At 38.1% G+C, this 19,727-nt stretch overlaps 3 protein-coding genes across 4 annotated transcripts in view; 1 reads left to right on the top strand and 2 right to left on the bottom strand.

The window, feature by feature from the left end:
* zfyve26 (zinc finger, FYVE domain containing 26) overlaps window positions 1-6,512 on the bottom strand; it is a 28,305-nt gene extending 21,793 nt beyond the window's left edge. For both annotated transcript variants that reach the window (XM_085391068.1, XM_085391069.1), the window contains exons 1-12: window positions 6,381-6,512; window positions 4,801-5,087; window positions 4,627-4,702; window positions 4,303-4,389; window positions 4,056-4,205; window positions 3,617-3,938; window positions 2,160-2,284; window positions 1,801-1,965; window positions 1,590-1,678; window positions 1,341-1,492; window positions 1,021-1,227; window positions 89-685 (exon numbers count right to left, since the gene is read on the bottom strand). In XM_085391068.1, coding sequence (XP_085247194.1) covers window positions 89-685; window positions 1,021-1,227; window positions 1,341-1,492; window positions 1,590-1,678; window positions 1,801-1,965; window positions 2,160-2,284; window positions 3,617-3,938; window positions 4,056-4,205; window positions 4,303-4,389; window positions 4,627-4,702; window positions 4,801-4,991 — 2,161 coding nt within the window. In that variant the 5' untranslated portion in view covers window positions 4,992-5,087; window positions 6,381-6,512. The remainder of the gene's footprint in view (window positions 1-88; window positions 686-1,020; window positions 1,228-1,340; window positions 1,493-1,589; window positions 1,679-1,800; window positions 1,966-2,159; window positions 2,285-3,616; window positions 3,939-4,055; window positions 4,206-4,302; window positions 4,390-4,626; window positions 4,703-4,800; window positions 5,088-6,380) is intronic.
* Window positions 6,513-7,732: 1,220 nt separating this feature from the next.
* On the top strand, window positions 7,733-13,077 carry LOC146646579 (galectin-related protein B). Its single transcript, XM_085391797.1, has 4 exons — window positions 7,733-7,794; window positions 8,155-8,240; window positions 9,456-9,636; window positions 12,199-13,077. The coding sequence occupies exons 1-4, from the start codon at window positions 7,768-7,770 to the stop codon at window positions 12,340-12,342; spliced, it is 438 nt and encodes a 145-aa protein (XP_085247923.1). The 5' UTR covers window positions 7,733-7,767; the 3' UTR covers window positions 12,343-13,077.
* A 2,085-nt stretch (window positions 13,078-15,162) lies between these two features.
* plek2 (pleckstrin 2) lies at window positions 15,163-18,623 on the bottom strand. Its single transcript, XM_085391253.1, has 9 exons — window positions 18,305-18,623; window positions 18,058-18,222; window positions 17,307-17,491; window positions 17,123-17,214; window positions 16,815-17,002; window positions 16,565-16,666; window positions 16,181-16,264; window positions 15,878-15,956; window positions 15,163-15,518 (listed from the first exon to the last, which is right to left on the bottom strand). The coding sequence occupies exons 1-9, from the start codon at window positions 18,518-18,520 to the stop codon at window positions 15,391-15,393; spliced, it is 1,239 nt and encodes a 412-aa protein (XP_085247379.1). The 5' UTR covers window positions 18,521-18,623; the 3' UTR covers window positions 15,163-15,390.
* Between the last annotated feature and the right edge of the window lie 1,104 nt (window positions 18,624-19,727).

Raw genomic sequence — 19,727 nt, 5'->3', positions numbered from 1 at the left:
TGTACTGGGTACAGTACATATGTCAGTTCCCAGTCAAACATGTTATTTAAACATACAGAAGAATAAAGAAAATAAATTGCTAGCTCACCATTTCCAGTGCTCTGGTTGCTGGTAATAATCTGCAGCCTCCACTGAGCCTCTGCAGTGCGTTTGGTCAACCTTTGCAAGCGTGACCCAAATGACTCAGCAGTCACCGAGCAGCCCAAAGTTGCTGCTGCCTCTGCTTCTCGAGGCAATGCTCTTCCTTCCTCCTGTCCATCCTGCTGACCCACCACACACATTCCCTCCAGTCCTTCCTTCAACAGCTTTAAAAACCCCTCCATGCCAGTCACATCAACCAGAAACCCCTTGCAGCCCTGGATAAAGTGTCCGAGGTCCAGGTGACTAGAGTCTGCTGTTGGACTTGAACATAGCTTTTGATTCCCCTTTTTTCTCTCCTCAGTGTTATCCATCTGTCCTTTGTTTTCTGAATCTGTATTTTTGTTTCCTGTATTTGGAAAGCAAGTGTCATTCCCTACATTCTGATTTGAGTTTGCATCTTTTTGACTCTGCTGAACAAAGTCACTGGTGGACAGAAAGAGGAGAGAAAAGATATTTTCCAGGAGCTCCAAGCGGAACATCGCCGGCACTGCTTCCAGATAGAGCTGACACTCAGACAGGTAGTGTTGAAACACCAAATGGCAATCTGAAAAACAACACAACCAAAAAAAGTGAAAACATTAGTAAACGATAAACAACCTTGATGGCTTTAATACGTAGGAGTGGAAGTCCTTGTTCTGGGTCCCAGCTTGACCTTTAATGCAATTTCCTGGTCTTTCCCTGTGCTTCCTGTCTATATTTCTGTACTTCTAGAAGAAATTTGCCATTAAAACTTGGTTTGTAAACTGTAATGTGACTGATGCAGAAAAAATGTGTACGTTTTTGCCAAAAGACTGTAATGAGAAAACAAGAGAGAAGACTTTTCTATCATCTATTATCAAAGTAAAGCTTCACTTTATAAAAGAAAGACGGCCTTGTTACCTTCAGAGGAAGCTGAGGTTTTATTTTGGTCCTTTTCTGCATCAGAGGACTGGTACTGTTGCATGGGATCACACTTGGTGCAGTTTGAGTATTTATGTGCATTTACACAGAGTGCATAGATGGCATACTTCATGGCACAGAACCCCTGGAACAAAACTATGTTTCTTTGTACAACAGGGCTGAGAGTGCCAACTGCCCCAGCACCCTCTGCAAGAAACACACAAATAAAAGAACCACAGACACCTTTAAATGTAAATACTATGCAGCATCAAATTCATTATTTTTTACTCATTTGAACAAACAAAATGCATAACGCAAACCTGCTTCTGGTAAATTTGGCAGTTGCTGTAATAGATCTAATATCCTGCGTTCTTCAAACTGAGCCAAAGGAGTCAGAGAATGCAGGATATAGAGGGATGAGTGGTTGTCCAGAGTGTGAAGCTTTGCCAACAATGCCTCCATGGAAATCCCTCTAGAGACACAAAACACAAATATATTAAAAGCTAAAGAGTAACTAGTTAAAAATGAAATGACAGCAAGACTTCAATCTAGAGAAAGCCAGTGCTTACGGATTGTTATTTTTACACCATTCAAGTATTCCAAGCTGAGTTGACAAAAGATTAGAAAACTCTTGTAGAACTGAATCATTGGCTGCTGCCTGAAAAGGTGAAAACAGAGTATCAGTAAAGCACTACCGCCAAATATTAAAAAGATGGAAAATGTCTTTAGAGGTTGAGGTGCATGTAGATGTGTGGAGAGCTAAATGATTCTGGCTGTGACCTGTTCTTTGTGAAGGATGCTGAGCAGCTTTTGAGCCGAGCTCAGACTGCGACACTGTGTCCATCCCAGCAGCAGCAGCAGACGGGACAAGGGCTGGAACTCCAGCTGCAGCAAGTTTTTCAGCTGACTGAATTCCTCGTGTTTAATCAGGTCAAGTGCAGTAACCTACAGGAAGAACCCAGCTTTATTACATTACTCGATTTTATCTCATGCTGTTGGTTTACTAGACCATCAACATACAGTATGCATTATAAAAATAATACCACCGAAGCAACACTCTGTGCACTTTTTATTACATCTTGGAGGAATTTATATCTGGTTACTAAACTAGTATTACCAGTTTCCAGTTATTTACGTACCAAGACTTGCTCCAGGAAGTGCTTTCCACTACTAAGGCACTCAAAGTAGATGGTCTTCCAAATGGATGGACGATCTTTGTGGCAACATAAACTGATGGTAAGTTGCTCTGCTTCAGGCAGCTCAACTAACAGGGGAATATAAAAATAGCAATTGAATTCATAACAGAATGAAAATGAATTTTTTTAAAGCAAACCATAAAAAATAAAAATAAAAGAAATCCACACAACCCTGACTTTTACAGAATTTAGTAAAATGTTTTTGATTAGATTTAGTGGGTTAAAATACAGCTAATGCACAAGACAAAAACAATTAAAAACAAAACAACAACCCTATTTTAAGTAATAATAAAATCTAAATCACAATAGTCAAAACAGAAACCAACAAAAACAAAAGAAAAAGAAAAGAGGAAATCTTCTTCAGAGCCAGTTAAATCTGCCACAGCTTTACACCCACAGATGCAGAAGTGTAACTGAAAGAGGAAAGAGGTGATGCTAGCATTTCTCTTTGAGCACAATAAAGCAGAGGATGTCTGGTTTTTAAACTATAAATATATCATCAGTATCAAAACTATAAAAAAATTAAATAAATGTCAAAGTACCACAAAAACAGCTCATGGGGGAACTGACTTACAGGAACATGTGCTTGTACTTCAAAGGAATTTGTCAAACTAACCAACAAGGAAACTGCTTAAAGTAATCACATATTCTAGCTAAAACCAGTAGTTTTTTTTGGATTGCATTGGCCATCATACTGATCCTAAGGATCAAGCTAGAATACGTCTTAATGCATGCTCAATATAAACCCTTAGTGATCCTCTATGTATCAGGAGTATCGAAACAGTTGAGACGCATTTTTTCTAAACACTGTCTCCATGGCTTTTAAACCCCCAAAACACGCTGCGCCAAAAAAAAAAAAAAAAAAAAAAAAAAAAAAAAGGTCCACCCCAAGGATTGGGTCCCCCAACACAGAGTAATACAGTGCCCGCTGTTAAGTGCCAGAAGGATTGCCATGATTTATACAGTGGGGAAACCAAACAACCTCTGGCGAAGCAGATGGCACAACACGGAAGAGCTAACTCATCAGGCCAGGACTCCACGGTCTATTTACACTTAGAGGCCAGTGGTTTCTTTTTCAATGATGAGGATGCTCACATCCTGGACAGGGAGGAACGCTGGTTAGAGCGGGGAGTCAAGGAGGCCATTTACAAGAAAAGGGAAAGGCCACCTCTGAATCGAGGAGGAAGCCTAAGGATACATATTTCGCCTTACATCAGTGGTTGTTGATTAATGGTCATGACAATTTGCATACTAATGATTAAGAAACTGACCTCACAGCCCATTGTTCTTTCAGTGGGCTAGTTTCAGTTATTGTGCAAATGTACTGTTTGTAAGATTGGGGAAAGCTGGAGGACATGGAATGGTTGGCAGAATAATGTAAATTTCCTTAAACGGACTACCTTGTGTGTGAGGTGAGCTCCTCAGCAGATGATCTCTCTGCAGCCTGAGAGCAGTAGAGCAGTATGTCGAGACAAGTGCGTCACATTGAGGGCGAAGCAAGGAGCTGAGGATCCTCTCCTCTTTCAGGGGGCCCACTCTGGCTGCCCACAGTGCTTCACAAAGTGCCTCCAACTGCCCATCGCTTCTACGGGAGCTCCATGGCATCACAGCCAACACAGCGTATATCTCCTCCACCCACTCCTCCACATTCTCTGGCCTTCTCAGTTTCCTTATCAAGTGCTGGATGAATGCATTCTGCAGAGTATGGTCCTCTGTGCATGCCTGGTCAATGGATGAAATTAGGAAAACCAAAATATTTTTTTTAAAGATATGATAATTGCACTGATACATTTTTCAGGTACTTTTACTCATACATGGTAACAATATATTTGACTTTACCTGTAAGAAATGTGCTAAAGATTGAGCGAGTCTTTGCTTTTTTTTTTCCAACAGAGTTAACAAACAAGACTCAACAGTAGCAGCAGTTGTTCTTGAACTCTCCACCACCTTTTGCTCAGACTGTTTATCCAAGAAAGCATGTTGCAATTCCTACAGAAAGATTGTGGTCATATAATTACAGAATAGCAAAAAGTCTTTATTGTCAAATGTAAGCTCGACTCTAGTTGGCAATAAAAAGCAAATTAACCTTGAGAACAGTCTCGGGTATGCCCTCTGACCCCAGTTCCTCCAGAAGTAACAAAAACTCCAGCTCTCTTCTGACATTAGGAGAAACCTAAAGTTAAAGAAAAAGTTTTATATAGGTGTTTTTTCTGCTCTCATACTGTTCAGCTGTGATGTTTTAAATGCCTTTTCACATTATTTACACAACAAAATATTATCTCTTTTTTTGCAAGAGCAAAAAATTTATTTTTTAATGTTCAATATTAGTTTTAAAAATATGTCAATAATAAAATAATAACACAACAGAAATTTAAATTTTTTTCACTTTTATTATATCTGTGACAGTTACCTGTTCTTCTGTCCATTTCTCCAAGACCTGCAGCCAAAACCAAGCCAGTCTATGTGGACTCCCTACTGACTCCCATCTACAAAAAACATTATTGGCACTCAATCATTTAAAGAAGCTCAAATACAAAATGTCTTCATAGCCTTTATTTCTTATTATAGTTTACTTCTGACTCACTTTAAGCTGTAAGGATGGCTGACAATAGCCTTGATCATGTCCCGTAAATTTTCGGAAAGTCCTCCCTCAGAGTTAACCAGCTGTGGTACACATGCCCTTGCCAGCTCCCACTCTCCATGCTGCAGGCACCTCTTGAAGTACTCAAACAGATCCTGAAGCGATGTCTCGGCTTCACAGCCAAAGGGATGCATGGTCACTTTCCCAGTGACGCTTTCTGCTCAGCAGTCACACCTGAAGACCCAACCTCACTACCAGGTAGCCAAGGAGCACCCTTGAGCTTTCTTTACCTGAAACACACAATGATATTTATTTAGGTTTTTCATGAATATTAATAGTAACAGACTATTTGTTACATTAGTCCAAAAACCCACATCGACTGTTCTCTTTTAAAACAGCTGCAAAAGCATTGGGACAACACTTCTGTATTTCTTCATATTTTGCTCCCAAGGAGGCAGAATTTCTTGTCATTTTTAACGTGGTCTTGAGGAATAGTTCACCACATTTTTGAAGGTTTTCTAGTGTTTTTTTCTTTGGCTGCCTTTTCAGTCCAGTCTTTGTACCTGAATATTTTTACAAGAATGTTTCAGTGTTTGTTTGGTTATAAAGCCACTTCACAAAAGTGGCGGTCAAGAAGCCTTAAGGAAGTGAAACAGAGAGAAAAGGCTGAGGTATGCCAAATTACACATGGACTGGACTGAAAGTGAGTGGCATCAGGTCTGGTGGAGTGATGAATCCAAATGTGATATTTCTGTTTTAAAATGTGTAATACTACAGAAAAGGCCTGGGGGGAGTTACAAAAGTGAGTAGCTACAGCCATCTGTAAAACACGCTGCAGCTGCTAGAAAGCCAGTGGTTAATTCAGTTAATGCAAAGCCATTATTAATGCAGAAAAGTATCATTAGATTTTGAGCCACCATACCATCTGATAAGCAGCAGCTTCATTTTTCAGCATCACAATGATCCCAAACACACTGATAACGCACTCGAATGCAGAAAAAGCACACCAGAAAAAACAGACCTTGGAAGACCTGCCTTAAGCCCGGAATTTATACATTTTACATACATTTTAAACGGTATGAAAGAAGAAGTTAAAACTGTACCGACCCTTTTACATAGAAGATCATGAATGGCAGAACACAAGCAAGAGATAAAAAGAAAGTTTGTTGTGGGTCTCGAAATAAGTCTTAAACATTTATGGGGCGCTTACACGTTTAATTTCAATAGTAGTCTACTTATCACATTATTACCTAAAGTGAATTTATATGTTCTTCACTGACTCAACCCAAAAGCAGAATTTATACCAAATGTATGAAAAGCTACAAACTGTAATTAATTAAGCTGTACATCTTATTCGCTGTAGAGAGTGAAATGCTTCCCGTCCAAAGTGAAAACGATAACTTCGCTTTACAAAACGGTTTTCTTCTTTGACAGTTATCCCACTAGTTAGCATTAGCTTTTGTTAGAAATCAATGTGATTGGATGTAGCTTAAAAATGTCGGATAACTTCCGTAACAGTTGGCAGGGCCGTATCGTTGCACTCACATTAATTATTGAGAAATAAATTCAGAAAAGTTACTTACTCATTTCTTTGAGCCGTTTTTTGTTCAAACTGGGTGCAAGTTACTCCTACCTACGACTTTCTCTCGGCCTGTTATGCTAGCTGCATACAGGCTGCATAACGAGAGTCATGTGATCAAATCAGCTGACTCTCCTACTCCGGTTGGGCAAAGGTTGGTTCGAAGAGGGCGTTACGGATTGTTTTGGTTTTTTTTTTTAATTGATGCCTTAAAATGCAGTCGGAAATACTGGCACTTAAAAAAAGGCTACTTAAAAAAGGGCGGGGGTTGTCATAGGGGAGGTATTTGACTTGGAATAATATTTCTAAACCAATCATGTTCTCAGCATTTAAGCTTTTTTTTTTTTTTTGTAATAATATGATGCTGTGATTTGGGCTACAAAACACTGCAGTCAAGAAAAAGCCTCAGTGACTGGAAAAACTTTGTGATTATTTCTTCTTTCAGTTAATCCCTTTAGGGGTCACCACAGCAGCTCATCTGCCTTCATCTCACTCTTATTCACAGCATCCTCCTTTGTCACACCAACCCCCTCCATGTCCTCCCACCCAAAATCCATGATTTTTTTTCTCCATTTCTATTAATTAGCCTTCTAATGTTCAAATTTCACAATCAGGATGGTATGATTATTATTCTAAATGAAGTGCTTGATTATTGTATCCAATATAAATTTACTTATCAAAAAGACACAGCAGAGATGATGACAGAAACTTCCTCACACCCTGGACAAAACCTGTTTCAGTGCCTTCTCTCTGGTATCAACCACTGCAAATCAAAACATCTGCACAGGTTCTTCCCACAGACCGTCACTCTGATCGAAATTCACATAGTGTCTGTATCTAAACATCATACCTGCTGCTCATGTATATACTGTATATATAGTAACAGGCTATATGCTGTGATTGTCACTTTTGTCTGTTGTTTAGTCTGCTACTGACACTGAGAGGAAAGAAATAACCGGAGTCCAACTACATGTATGTGTACACATACTTGCTCAATAAAGCAGATTCTGATTCTAAGGTCTGTGGTAAACCATGGCCAGTAAACACATCGGCCTGAGGTTGATCAAGCTGAATACTTTGTCATTAAAAATGTTGATAGGGACCTCAGACATCAAAGAGGAAGAAAATTTGTGAGATAACAGTCAACAGATACAAGAAAAGCTGACTGACCTTTAACCAGATTCCTTCATTATTAAAAAGAATGAATGTATGAGTGTGCATTCGGCCGCCCCATCCCTTACTCTCTGTCTGCCTCTCCCACTATCATCACTGGGAGCCAGTCTCTATGACAACGTAGTGCAGGCGGGGTTTGCCAGCTGGAGGCAGAGTCAGTCCGTCCTCAGTGTGTATCGCCGCTCCAAACCTCCACACTGCATCACGCCCTGAGTGGAATGGAAGAAAAGGACAATAAAGAAAATGTACGTAGCTTTCGTTTTGCTTTCGGTTTTTTCCCCCGTTCTTTTAAGCAGCTCGTGCATTGTGACATATCTGCATGCAACAGTATTATTTGAATTAGGGCACGCGGTAGATATACAAATATAGTTTGTGCAGCTGAGTCACTGACTGTTTAAATCCGGGATCAATAAAGCTATTGTTCCGGCCGGTGCAACAGACTGCAACTGACCGCAGATTAAGACATCAGCACGGAGCAGGGATTAGGAGACAGCTTTTATACACATGTATCCTCAGAATAATAAACTCAAGGAGACTCAGGAGAAAAAAGAGCTGTCTTTTGTATCGCTATAGGCCTCATCTGGCTCATCTCTATTGTTTCACAGGGGGAGTATATCGGAGAGATAAAAGGTGGGCTGCGGCCTTCAATGAAACTGGTTGTGATGGGAATTGTTGACAAAAAAGCCAAGAGGTTAGTGCACACCTGTTTTCATTTTAAGCGTCTAAATGTAGGGGGGGAGTGATTACATTACTATTAAGCTACTGTTGCGCACATTTCAGAATTACCAATGAAATTTTAGAGGGAAAGATGCTCATTTAAAGCAGCTGATGTCTGCAAGTGCTTATGCCAGTCAGCTAGTTCCTGTTTTGGGAATGTCTTGGCAGTGCCAATGCATTTCCTAATTAGGGTTAGTCTGTGAAATGTGCGTGGGAGAGGAGCAAATCCCATGAAATCTAAAGAGTCACTGGAATTTCTTTTGGTTGATAACATCGGCTAGCTATTTTTCCTTAGTAATTTAATAGCCTGAGTGCAATAAGAATTAAAATAAATAGGACAGATTTTACAGTAAGATTAAGCACAAAATAAACTGTGACAGACTTTTTTAAATAAGATTTTTTTTTAAAGTTATTTTTGGTCGAAGTATCTTTAAAGAGCTTGAGGCCAAATGCTGTTAAGTTACATCTTTGTTGTCCATTTAAGGCTATAGATTTTCTAAGCTTCCCTTGTGGATTTATCCAAACAAAGTGCTAATACACTGCGTCCTGATAATAAATACTTCATCATCATCATCATAAAAAAAAATACTGATGCCACACACACACTTACTTTATTATGCTGGTTCCGAGAGAGTATGGAAATAGATTTAAAATGCTGAAGGCAAAATTTAAATTGTCACTGACGCAAAGTTTTGTTGTTTTTTCCACACGAAAAAACTGATTTGACTCAAATCTATAATTTAGAAAACATACAGTCTCCTGCAGGGATTAACTAGCATGCCTTTTGCCTGTTTTCTAGATAGTCACTATGTTCTGAAATGGTCTAACACTGATCAATACACTATGTAATTCAGGAGTGGGGACTTATTTTTCCCAATGGATCACATGAAATTGTGACTAGCTAATACTATTTTTTCTGTTTATGAGCTAGTGGTGCCAGTCTCTGCAACAATCTCAGTTTCTTATGTGGCCCCTTGGGAAAATGAATTGCCCACTCCAGATGTAATTTGCTATTCAGTTATCTCCTTCTTACCTTGTTGACTAATACAACTACTTGTAACAGAGACCAGAGGATGTCACTGTTCTGCTGATGACTGAACTACTTCCTTTAGAAGAAAAGATGACAGAAAATCTGTCACTCCTATCTTTAAACATTGTCTTTGTTTATGTCTGATTTGGCTTTCTGCAGCATTGAGGTGACTCTTTCCACTAAGCCACAGGAAGAGGAAACCGAGGGTGATGTGGGTCTACAGTTAAAAGTCAACTTTAGAGATAAGGCCGTCCAAAGAAATGCGCGCTTGGACGGAAAATGGGGCTCTTCTGAAAATACCCTCTCCTTCTTTCCCTTTGCACCTGGAGAATCCTTCAAGGTAAAGGTCAAAGAAAAGATTGTTGGGACAAAATTAAGGAAGGTGGTGGACAAGCACAATATTATTGATAACTTTCAATCTGATTTTAGAAATTTAAACTCAATGGAAACAGCTTTCCTGAAAGTCTTTTGATGGCTACAGATGAAGTGATTGCTCAGTCGTTGTTTTGCTGGACTTTAGCTCAATTGCCATTGAAACAACTGATACTAATTCATCAGTTAAGCCACATGGTGGGGAACTCCAGCCCTGTCTTGGAGTGGCTCACATCACTTTGGGTCACAGCTGGAAATTTTGGTCTGATGTGGCTGCATTTTCATATGGCGTTCCACAAGGATCCTGTTTAAGTCCCTTGTTATTTTCAATTTTTATTAGTTCTTTTAACCCCATTTTTTTCATCATCTGTATGAAGATGACATTCAACTGTACCTCTCTTTTAAAGCTTGGATAAGCTATCCATTTTAACTGACCGACCTAATGCTATGAATAGTTTGATGGCAAGTAATCTTTAGCGAGTTAGCACAGGAAAGAGACAGAGTGTCTAATTCTTGCTTTGGAGAGCGTTTTCCCCAAATTAGAGAATGTCTGGGTTCTATCCACTGCAAAGCTAATCCACAAAATCTTGGGTTCATTTTTGAAAAATTGCTAAACTCAGGACCGTTGGCTAAAAATGTGAACTGGAAAATCTTGTTCATGAGCTCACCTCCTCCCACTTGGATTATTGTAATGCTCTATTTTCTTGTGTGTCTAAAGCATCTATTAATCACCTCCAATCTGTCCAAGATGCTGCCGCTCACACTCATAGATTCTCTAATATTTCCCTATTCCTAAGGTGTCTACAATGACTTCCGATTAGGTTTAGATATCAGTTTAAAATCTTGATTCTTACTATTATGACTTTACAAAGTGAGACCCCCCACTCACATCAATCTACTCCATCCATATTCTCCAAACTGGAGACCCACAGATGAGGTCTTCCCGTCATCTGAAAACTAAGGGAGATTGTGCATTCCAAACCTTAGCACCAAAACTGTGGAAAAGCCTATCTTTCTCTGCCCCCGCTACCTTGTGGCACCTTTTTTTATAAAAAAAAAAAAAAAAAGAAAAAAGAAAAAGAAAAGAAAAGCTGAAAATACATCCATTCAGACAAGCAGAGTAATGTTTCTTTGTTTTGTATTGTTTCACTTGATTCAGGTGTCTTTATTTGACCTTGTTTTTGATACCCTTATAAAGTACTCCGTGGCAGCTTCTTGTCTTAAAAACTGCTATATAAATTAACTTTACTTACTAGGTACCTTTATAATCTCTGGATTAAGATTTCAAGAGTTCAATAAGCTTCAACGCTACAATGTTAAATGTTGTCTAAGTTTAGTCTGTAAAACAGCATCCATGTATTTCATACTGCTGCACCCAAAGGTGAGAGTGAAACATGGTTCATATGTTTACACAGTTTTATCTTTCTTTTTTTTTTAACTTGTTGCCATAACAACACTGAATCTTGTAGTAGTGTGTATGATCTGGCAGTTACTTTTACCTTCATTTTGCATAGTCAGCATTTAAAGCTGTATTATAGCTGTTTGTTTTGCTGCCTCAGTAACAAGTTACTGTTTGCCACTGTTTCCCCAGCATGAGAGAGTGCAAGAGGGGATATGACTGATAGAAAGAAATGCCAGTTATGCTTCTGCTCTGAATTTTCTGCATCATAAAACATTTACAAAAGATGTTTGTGCAAGACTTTGAGTCATAATGCATGGTTGTAAAAATTAATGGGAACTGGACGCTAAAGCCAAAAATGGCAACTGTTCACTTGAATAATAATAATAAAAAAAATTTCTAGCTTCCAGGTTTGCTCATGTTGGTGACTTATAAAAAAATACTCCGTGGGCCACAGGGCATTTTTCCATTGCGATATTGGATATAGGCTGAATAGGATGGATATTTTTAGAATAATTGGATTGTGGATGGCCTCTAATCTGGTCATGGAGAGGTGTTATATATTTGTAAAAAGCTATATATCTGTAAAAGCTTAAAAACCAAACACGTTAGCAGTTGAAGGTATTGTAACAACAGTTTTCCACACAGTGTCTAATGGGATTCCCCCCTGTAATATAATGAATGGCAGCTGGAAAAAAATGTCTACAACTGATCCAGCTTCCTAATCCATCAGTGGTTGTTACATCCAGGGGTCTTCCTCAGTCCTGCCTTTGCTTACTGTTTCTTGGCACATTACTGCTACCAGCTGTCAGTACAAAAAGAAGTAACCATCATGTGGCTGCATGCTTGTGCATACAAGATGTACAAGGCAAAATAGGCCCTACTAACAAAAAGAATTCTCTGCCTTGCAGATAAAGGCTGATAGCGCTAGTGAGTTTAAGTTATAATAAATAGATTTAAATGTATTAATCATCTTAGAGTCATATTAGCAAATGTCATTTTCTGTGAATGGTATTTTTCTTATTATCTTCTCTGATGCAGCATTAGTTTGTGGTTCAGGCTCTAGCAGTTTGTTTTTTCACATAAACCTACATGTAAAAACTAACTTTGACTGAATCTATATTTTCTTAGATGGAGATCGTTTGTGAACACCAGCAGTTTCGTATTTTGGTGGATGGGCAGCCTCTGTGCGGCTTCACTCACCGCCTCTCCCAGCTCGCCTCCCTCACAGCCTTAAGAGTTTTTGGCGATCTACAGCTTACCAAGGTGGCCTAACTCCAGCGCCTCATACGCAGACACCTAACATGAGGATGCCCTGGGACAGTATACTATACAATAAATAAGATTAGAATAGACTACTACTTTCTGAGTGCATAAATTTCCCCATGAGGGGAATGTTGTGTTTCCAATTTCAGACAAAGTTACACCTGCCTCGTAATCACATGTTAAGACAAAGTGCCTTCACTAAGATTACCTGTTTGGAGACTTGAAGCTCTTGACTGAATGTACCAGTCATCGATCTCTCAAGTCAAATGAGGAATGTGATTTTAACTAAAGTGAATTAAGTTATAAAAAATGCGATCTGAGCTCTACTATTTTTCCTGAACATACATTTGTACAAACATGATGTGTTACATCAAAAATGAAGTTTTTGTGATCTAAAAAAAAGAGATTTCAGGCATTTTGTCTTTGATTTCTCTGGGGCTAACCTTTGAAAGCACTTATGTTTACGAGCACCCACATCAAGGTGAATGTTTCTGAAACTGAATACCTAACAAAGATTGTCATTCTGTGCCAACGAAGTACTGTAACAGGAATAATAATGTAAAACAAAAAAAGTTACCCTCCATTACTGCATGCTAGTGTGACAGTGTGCTTGTGTCTTGATCAAACACAATGGTGGATGGATGTGAGTCTGTCAAACCTTCAGTTTTTACCAACTTTGGCTTTGAAATCACCCGACAGTTTGTGTGCTTCATTTACAACTAGCACTTTTTATGTGAATGTCTCATAATGACTTTAATTCATTGCAATAAATCAAATTTGTTGTTATGTTTTTGATGTCTGGATTTTTTCCAAAACACATCATCATCTATACAGCTTCATATTCCTGTAGAAACTGCATCATGATTGCTGTGAAAACAAGCATTAAAACACCGCCACCTCAGCTTGAGTCATTCAAATAAAGGCTCGAGTCAGCTTGCTGAGTGGGAGTGTCTGTCTATGATTCCTGGGAGTGTCTCATGCATGCACCTCTTGAGGCTTTTCTAGTCTGTACTTGTATTAAACTTCCCCTTGATGTCATACCCTTTACTTAAGAAAAAGCACCATTGAAAAACAGGCTCACTATTTAGGGATTGCCAGATTAGATTTATGACTTTTTAAGAAAATTTGGCACAACATAGAATGTAATTTAACGCCAATTACACGCTCATGTGGGCCTTCGCATGAAGCTATAGCTAAAACCAGTTATAATGATGTCCTCTATAACTGTTTCCGAGCAGTATGTTACTATTAAGTTGTGCACCTGGACAAACTGTAAGAATAAAGGACAGTGTTTCCAATGAAAAGGACTGATTAGTCACCTTTTTGATAAAATACACACCTTTGATACAATAAACCTCCACTACACCGGCAGTAACTGTGATTCATACAGGTCTTATGGTGCTGATAGAAAATGATTAAACAGGCTCTGTAAGCACCATGCACTTGCACGTGCTTTTAGTTTCTTGTATGTATATAACTCTCTCCAACAGTATGTGCTTTTTATATGTAGTTTATTTTATTTCATTAAACACTGTTTAATAATGTCTAAAGAATTTCTTGAAGGCATCAAAGTCCAAACTTCTTGTTCGGGCAAAAATATGTTTGTTTTTGACTGATATGTTATCATGTGATGCATGAATAGGTTGTTTTTCATTGTTACATCAGGTCTTTTGAAGCTATTCCAGGTGCAGTAAGCGTAATGATCTATTACACAGGTAGTTTAATCCAGTGATTCACAAAGTGTGGGGGTTAGGCCTTATTTACTTTAGTCACAAAGTAAAGCCGAGGCAAACTTGAAACTGTTCAAGCAGTTTGTTTTCCTCTTAAGGCCTTGGCTGTTATTCAAATTAAATAATCTGAGATGTTTGTGACAGCAAAATGTCTCTCAAAGACCTCTATCAACCTCAAAGTCGATCATGGCTTTCACTTTTGCAACTGATTAAATGTCAAAATGTTCAAAACCACTAATTTTTTTAATTTTAACTTTTATTTATATGTTTTTAAGAAATAATCTTCACTTGAAAACCAGTCAAATGTAAAAGGACAAAATACAACCCCAGTTTTTAAAAAAAAAAAGTAGTGGCACTGTGTAAAATGTAAATAATAAACAAATGTAAAAATGAGCAAATCTCATAAACCCATTTTATTCACAATAGAACGGAGAAAACAAATCGAGTCGAATCAAATCAAAATGTACCAACTCAATAAAAATGTTGGCTTATTTTCAATTTCATTGCAGGAACAAGTCTCAAAAAACTTTGGACAAGGCCATGTTTACATCCGTGTAGTATCCCTTCTTCAGTTAACAACACTTCGTAAATGTCTGGTAACTGAGGAGACCAGTTGTTGTTTTCCAGTTTTTCCTCAGTCATTTTAAATGAGCTTTGGCAAGGAAAAGACGACGGGATTTCTGGATCATATTTACATACGGTTTCTTCTTTACTTGATTTTTGCTGATTAGTTGCCGCTTCTTTTTAGTACCACTTACTTTTCCAGCCTTTTGTCGCTCCTGTCCAAACTTTTTTGAGACACAAATGCTGCCATTTAACACAAAATAAGCTAATATTTGTCATGAAATTGTAGAATGCCTCAGTTTCAACATCTGATATGGTTTCATTTATTGTGAATAAAATGCGGTTTATTAGAAACACAATGCAAAATATTGCATTCTGATTTTATTTATGTGGCAGAAAATGGAACTGAGAAAAAAAGTAAAGGAAATGTACAGTAAAATTTTTTGTAAATGTACTTTTCACTACTATGTTGTATAAAATTCAGCAAGAGACACAATGTTCATATGCTTATGTTTAATCATTTGCATTTTATTAACACGTAAAAAAAGGTTTAACTTAAACTGTTTACAAGATACACTGCTACAACTTTCAAAACATTCATATCCATTCGTATACTCACAAAGAAAACAATCAAACCAAAAATTGTATTATAGGCACAAATGTACAGAAATGTTATGGAACCAGTAGCTCTGACACTGCTACACATTCTCTGAATATTTAACTTGAATCGTCTTCACCTGCTGAAACATGTTTTTAACATGAATCAGCACTGTGATCTCATTGCATCTAACCAGTCCATTTTCTCCTGGTGAGTTGGCGCCTGGATGAAGTAATGTGTGTCTGTCTGAGTTATAATTTTAAACAAGTTGCCTTGAACGTTGCCTTTAACACCTGCATGGGAAGAGAAAATAAGGTTGGTGAAGTGCATCTGCATGGAAATATCAAACCTGATTTGGATGGAGAGACTGGCAAATAAAACAGACAAAAGCTTAAAATGCTTTTTTATTTCGCTGAGCTTTTTGATCTTAAATAATATAAAAGATAAGATAAATTTTATTAGGAGAACAGGTCTGTAATTGGATTACACAGAAACTTAGCATTGATACACAGGAGGAGTAGGAGCATGTTAGCACACTCACCAAAAATGACAAAAACTTAAACAGTCTTATTTAAACTGCATTTCTGATAGTTGTTGGTCCTATTTTGTAATTGTTTGACAAAATGAAACTAGATATTAGAGGGTAACTCACCTGAGGGAATGCCGTTATCCTCTAAAGATGACACAAGGCACCCTCGCAGTGAGAAACCACCAACAGGGCTGATGTCATCCTGCCAAATGACATAAGACAGGAAGTAGATCAGACTGAGTCACTCATGTAGAAGAATTATTGCTAATTATGAGTAGTTACATAGTTTCCAACACATGAAAACACAACAGTTTGGGCAGTTCGGTTTCTCTTATCAAACATATTAGAATTTTATGTCTTTCATTGTTTAGCTGATTTTAATTTTCTAACAGGTATTTTTCTCATTAGCATTGACTTTGCACTCACCTTGGTTGGATCATAATAGTGAAGGAAAGCAGGTTCTGATCGCAAAACAAACAGTCTCACTTTCCAGTTCTTTCTTCTGTGTCCCTGCGTTTAAAGATGAATAAAGTTTGACTAATTCATTCAAACACAGTGCAAACAAATGACCACCTTTAAGTCAAAGTACATGCACATGGTGCAATGCTAATTTTTGAGCTGCTACGACAGTGTTAATAATATTAGTGAATGGTTGATATATTTAGTTTCTTCAGCCTATTCTGTGCCCTCTTTCTTAGGAATTATTAAAAGGTCCAGTCACCCAGCGGTGTTTTCACAACCTGACAACTCAAAGTTCATAAATATTATTATTTATAGCATCTTAACACATCTTCAATACAGTAGTTTTACCTGTTTAAGCAGATATCCTCTTTTTATCACCTTCCCACTTAGCTCCACTGCAGACAACGATGTCTCTGCTTTCACACTGCCTCTCTTCTTTAAGCTGTCAGACTGTAATAAATCACAAAATATATTCTAAACCAAGAAAACGGCAAGTTTTCATTTACTCTCTCAGATCAATGTGATTAATTAATTAACACTAAAAAGCCACACTCAGTGTTTAGAGCCTGCTAGTTTGCCATTATCCAGTGCTACATACAAAGCTGTACAGAGCAGTGGAGTCATCCATGAATTGCGCGCTGAGGCCGGCAGTGCGAAGTGCCTCCACACTCTTCTGACCAACAGTTCGCAGGAAACCCTCCTCCAACAGGGCCGAGGCCAGCGTCACAGCCTCCACACGGGTAAGAACCAGCTGCATGAACACCAGCCAGTCCACCACCGCTGAACCTGTGGGAGGATCACACATGATAGCACATCCATAGTATAAGATCAAAAGAGCTTTGCAATTAGTATGAGGCTGAAAAACATTGCAGAAGGTCAAAGGTGTGCCTTGTTTCAAATGCTCACCTGAGAAGCAGTTACTATAAGTGCTGCCCTGCTCCACATGGTTGCTCAGCTTGATGCCACTGTGCACGTCATACATTGAGTCCAACACCTTGCTTTTTGAAAGAAGACAAAACAAGATTGAGACATTTGGAACAAAATATACTAAATAAATTCAATCAGGAGACAGTGAAAACTTGTTTTTTACCTCAAGCTAATGTTGTTCAACTGGGATTCAGCCGGGTCTGGCTTGTCTGTCTTGGACTTGCCATTAGTTGTTTGCAGATTGTTGACTGCAGCATTGATATCAGCTGCCCACTCATCTCTCGCCTCCCTGGAACAAGCCTCCAAATAGTGATCCACCCCATGCTTTGTCTGGAGCTTCATCACCAACTATTACAACAACAAAAAGAGACAGATGTTTGCTTTAATTGGTGCCAAAAAAGAAACGAAAACAAACTGTTCTCAGCAGAGGATGGAAATCAAGTCCAGGCAAAAAAGAAACCTGGGGCAATAAATTATCTCTCTGAGTAGGGTATAAGCCTCACCTGGAGAAACACACCTTCAAAGTGGCTTCTAGCTATAAGGAAATGAACAAAGGACTGACTAGAAAATTAAAGAAACAGTACTGGGAACTATGATTTAAAAAGTACAATATTATATGAATGAACATTAAACTCTTTGTTGCATATTAGTCCTCTATCTGCACTTAAAGCAGACTTAAATTTACTAGTTAACTCCTATGTTTTTAATAATTCTTATGGCAATTTTATTATTACGTTAAAGTTTGGAACTTTATTTGATCAATCCACACACATATTATGTCAGAGAACATATTTTTTCAATCTTTAAATGAAATGTTCCCTTAAAATCAATTTTTATTTTATCTATTTTGTAATCTTTTGAATTTTTTGCAACTCTCTCATTTTATTTGCAGAACGCAGTTTACAGTAACCTACCGGCCGATTTTCATACTCCAGGAAAGGACATGTAATCACACAGTCCTTCAGCAGGATTTTCCCTCGCTGGCATGAGTCCCTTTTACTTCCTTCATATTTGTAATACAACAACTTGTCTGGGGTCAGCACAAACCAGCGTGCCTTCCAGTTTTGTACAACATGACCCTGTGAAGAGATCCAAAGTTGGAGTTAAAGTTATTAATCATGTCTTATGTGCCAGAGAGCAACTCAATGAAATCTGTCTTACCCTTTTCACCAGAAATCCTTCTCGAAGAATATTGACTTGCTTGTCTGTATCCATGCTCCTCAGTGGGATCTCAACAACTGAGCTTGCCTGTACATGTAAGCTCAGGCTTTTAATGCAGACGGTAAATGTGTCACCCGGTCTACACCCACATTCACACCCACACACTGAGCTTGCTAAACAGTGTGAATAATCATATATTCTGCAATTTCTACGCATTACCACATGAGGGTACTCTGACTCACTTAGAAACTGAGAGACAATGTTTTCTAATGGTATCCACAGATTTAGTTTTCCATCAGTTATAGTATGTGAAAAATTCAGATTTAAGACATGTGACTGTAGGGAACATCCTCCTAACAGACCAGAAAATTTTATCCTATTATGATTTTAAAAACACCAGCTGGTGGTCCACCACAGCCCTTAGGAGCAGCTGTGCCCGATAGGAATAGAGTTTCATTCAAGTCTCCTACAGATGTTTATTACTGCACAGAGCACATCTGCCCAGTTAATGAGACTCCAAGAAACAAGCATTTTACTCAGACCCCTGCTTTCACAACCATCTGTGGCACTGTCTGCTTCATTTTCCTTTCCTGATTCCTGGTTGTAACAAAACTGATAACCTTTGTGGCGCTTTGGAATACATACATTAAAATGATAATATAGTTTGTGTTTATTTATTTAGACTTAGATGTATTATGGCTGTTGTAGTTCTCTAATGAATCAAAATGCTATATATACACACAATATAATAGGCATGAAATTCCAGAAAATTACTTTTCAAAAATGATTTATTTAATATTGTATTAATAAGTGAACAAAGGGCCCTTTTCACATTAAACTGGTGAAGATGTTTTAGGAAAGATTTAAGCTAAATATAGACCTGGGGTTTTTTTCATTGTGACTACTCAAGCTTGTTCTACACAAGTGGGGACTTTATGAACAGAAAATTTGGTTTTGAATTGTATTTGTTGTAATTTTGCATTTTGTATTAGATGCATTGATGTGCAATATTAAACATTTAGTTGAACTTCTGATCATTCTTTGAAAATGTTTTGTTATATTTTACTATTGAACTCAAGCAGTATGAAACCTGTAAAATGCAAATATTTATAACACTTACAGTATTTTAAAGGAATCAAAAGTTAAATAATCGCCATCCATTCACACCAATGGCCAATTTAGAATGGCCAATTAACCTGACCCCATGCCTTTGGACTGAGGGAGGAAGCCAGGGTACCTGGAGAGAAGATGCAAACTCCACACAGAAAGACCCTGGCGTAGTGGAATTGAGCTCAAACTTCTTCTTGCGAGCCAACAGTGCTAACTACCATGCCACCATGTCACCACATAAACTAAAAGGACTAATAGAAAACTGCCCTAGATCTCTTGTGGCTTGGATAAAGCTTTTTGTAACCCTTTCAGC

This window comes from Rhamphochromis longiceps, linkage group LG19 (genome assembly GCF_057381845.1).
Source record: "Rhamphochromis longiceps isolate RC_006_pf linkage group LG19, R_longiceps_female_GT1.1, whole genome shotgun sequence".
Taxonomy (NCBI): domain Eukaryota; kingdom Metazoa; phylum Chordata; class Actinopteri; order Cichliformes; family Cichlidae; genus Rhamphochromis; species Rhamphochromis longiceps.
The sequence above is the reverse complement of the archived record's forward strand: the minus strand, read 5'-3'. Positions and strand labels throughout refer to the sequence as shown.

Bases quoted from the DNA above. Each gene is read 5' to 3' on its own strand.
- LOC146646579 (XM_085391797.1), top strand. From the start codon at position 7,768: ATGGAAGAAAAGGACAATAAAGAAAAT. The intron at 7,795-8,154 runs GTACGTAGCTTT...ATTGTTTCACAG, and splicing joins AAAAGGACAATAAAGAAAAT to GGGGAGTATATCGGAGAGAT. The intron at 9,637-12,198 runs GTAAAGGTCAAA...ATATTTTCTTAG, and splicing joins CACCTGGAGAATCCTTCAAG to ATGGAGATCGTTTGTGAACA.
- plek2 (XM_085391253.1), bottom strand. From the start codon at position 18,520: ATGCGTAGAAATTGCAGAATATATGATTATTCACACTGTTTAGCAAGC. The intron at 17,215-17,306 runs GTAAAAAACAAG...TCTTTCAAAAAG, and splicing joins TTGAACAACATTAGCTTGAG to CAAGGTGTTGGACTCAATGT. The intron at 16,265-16,564 runs GTAAAACTACTG...CTTTAAACGCAG, and splicing joins GAGGATATCTGCTTAAACAG to GGACACAGAAGAAAGAACTG.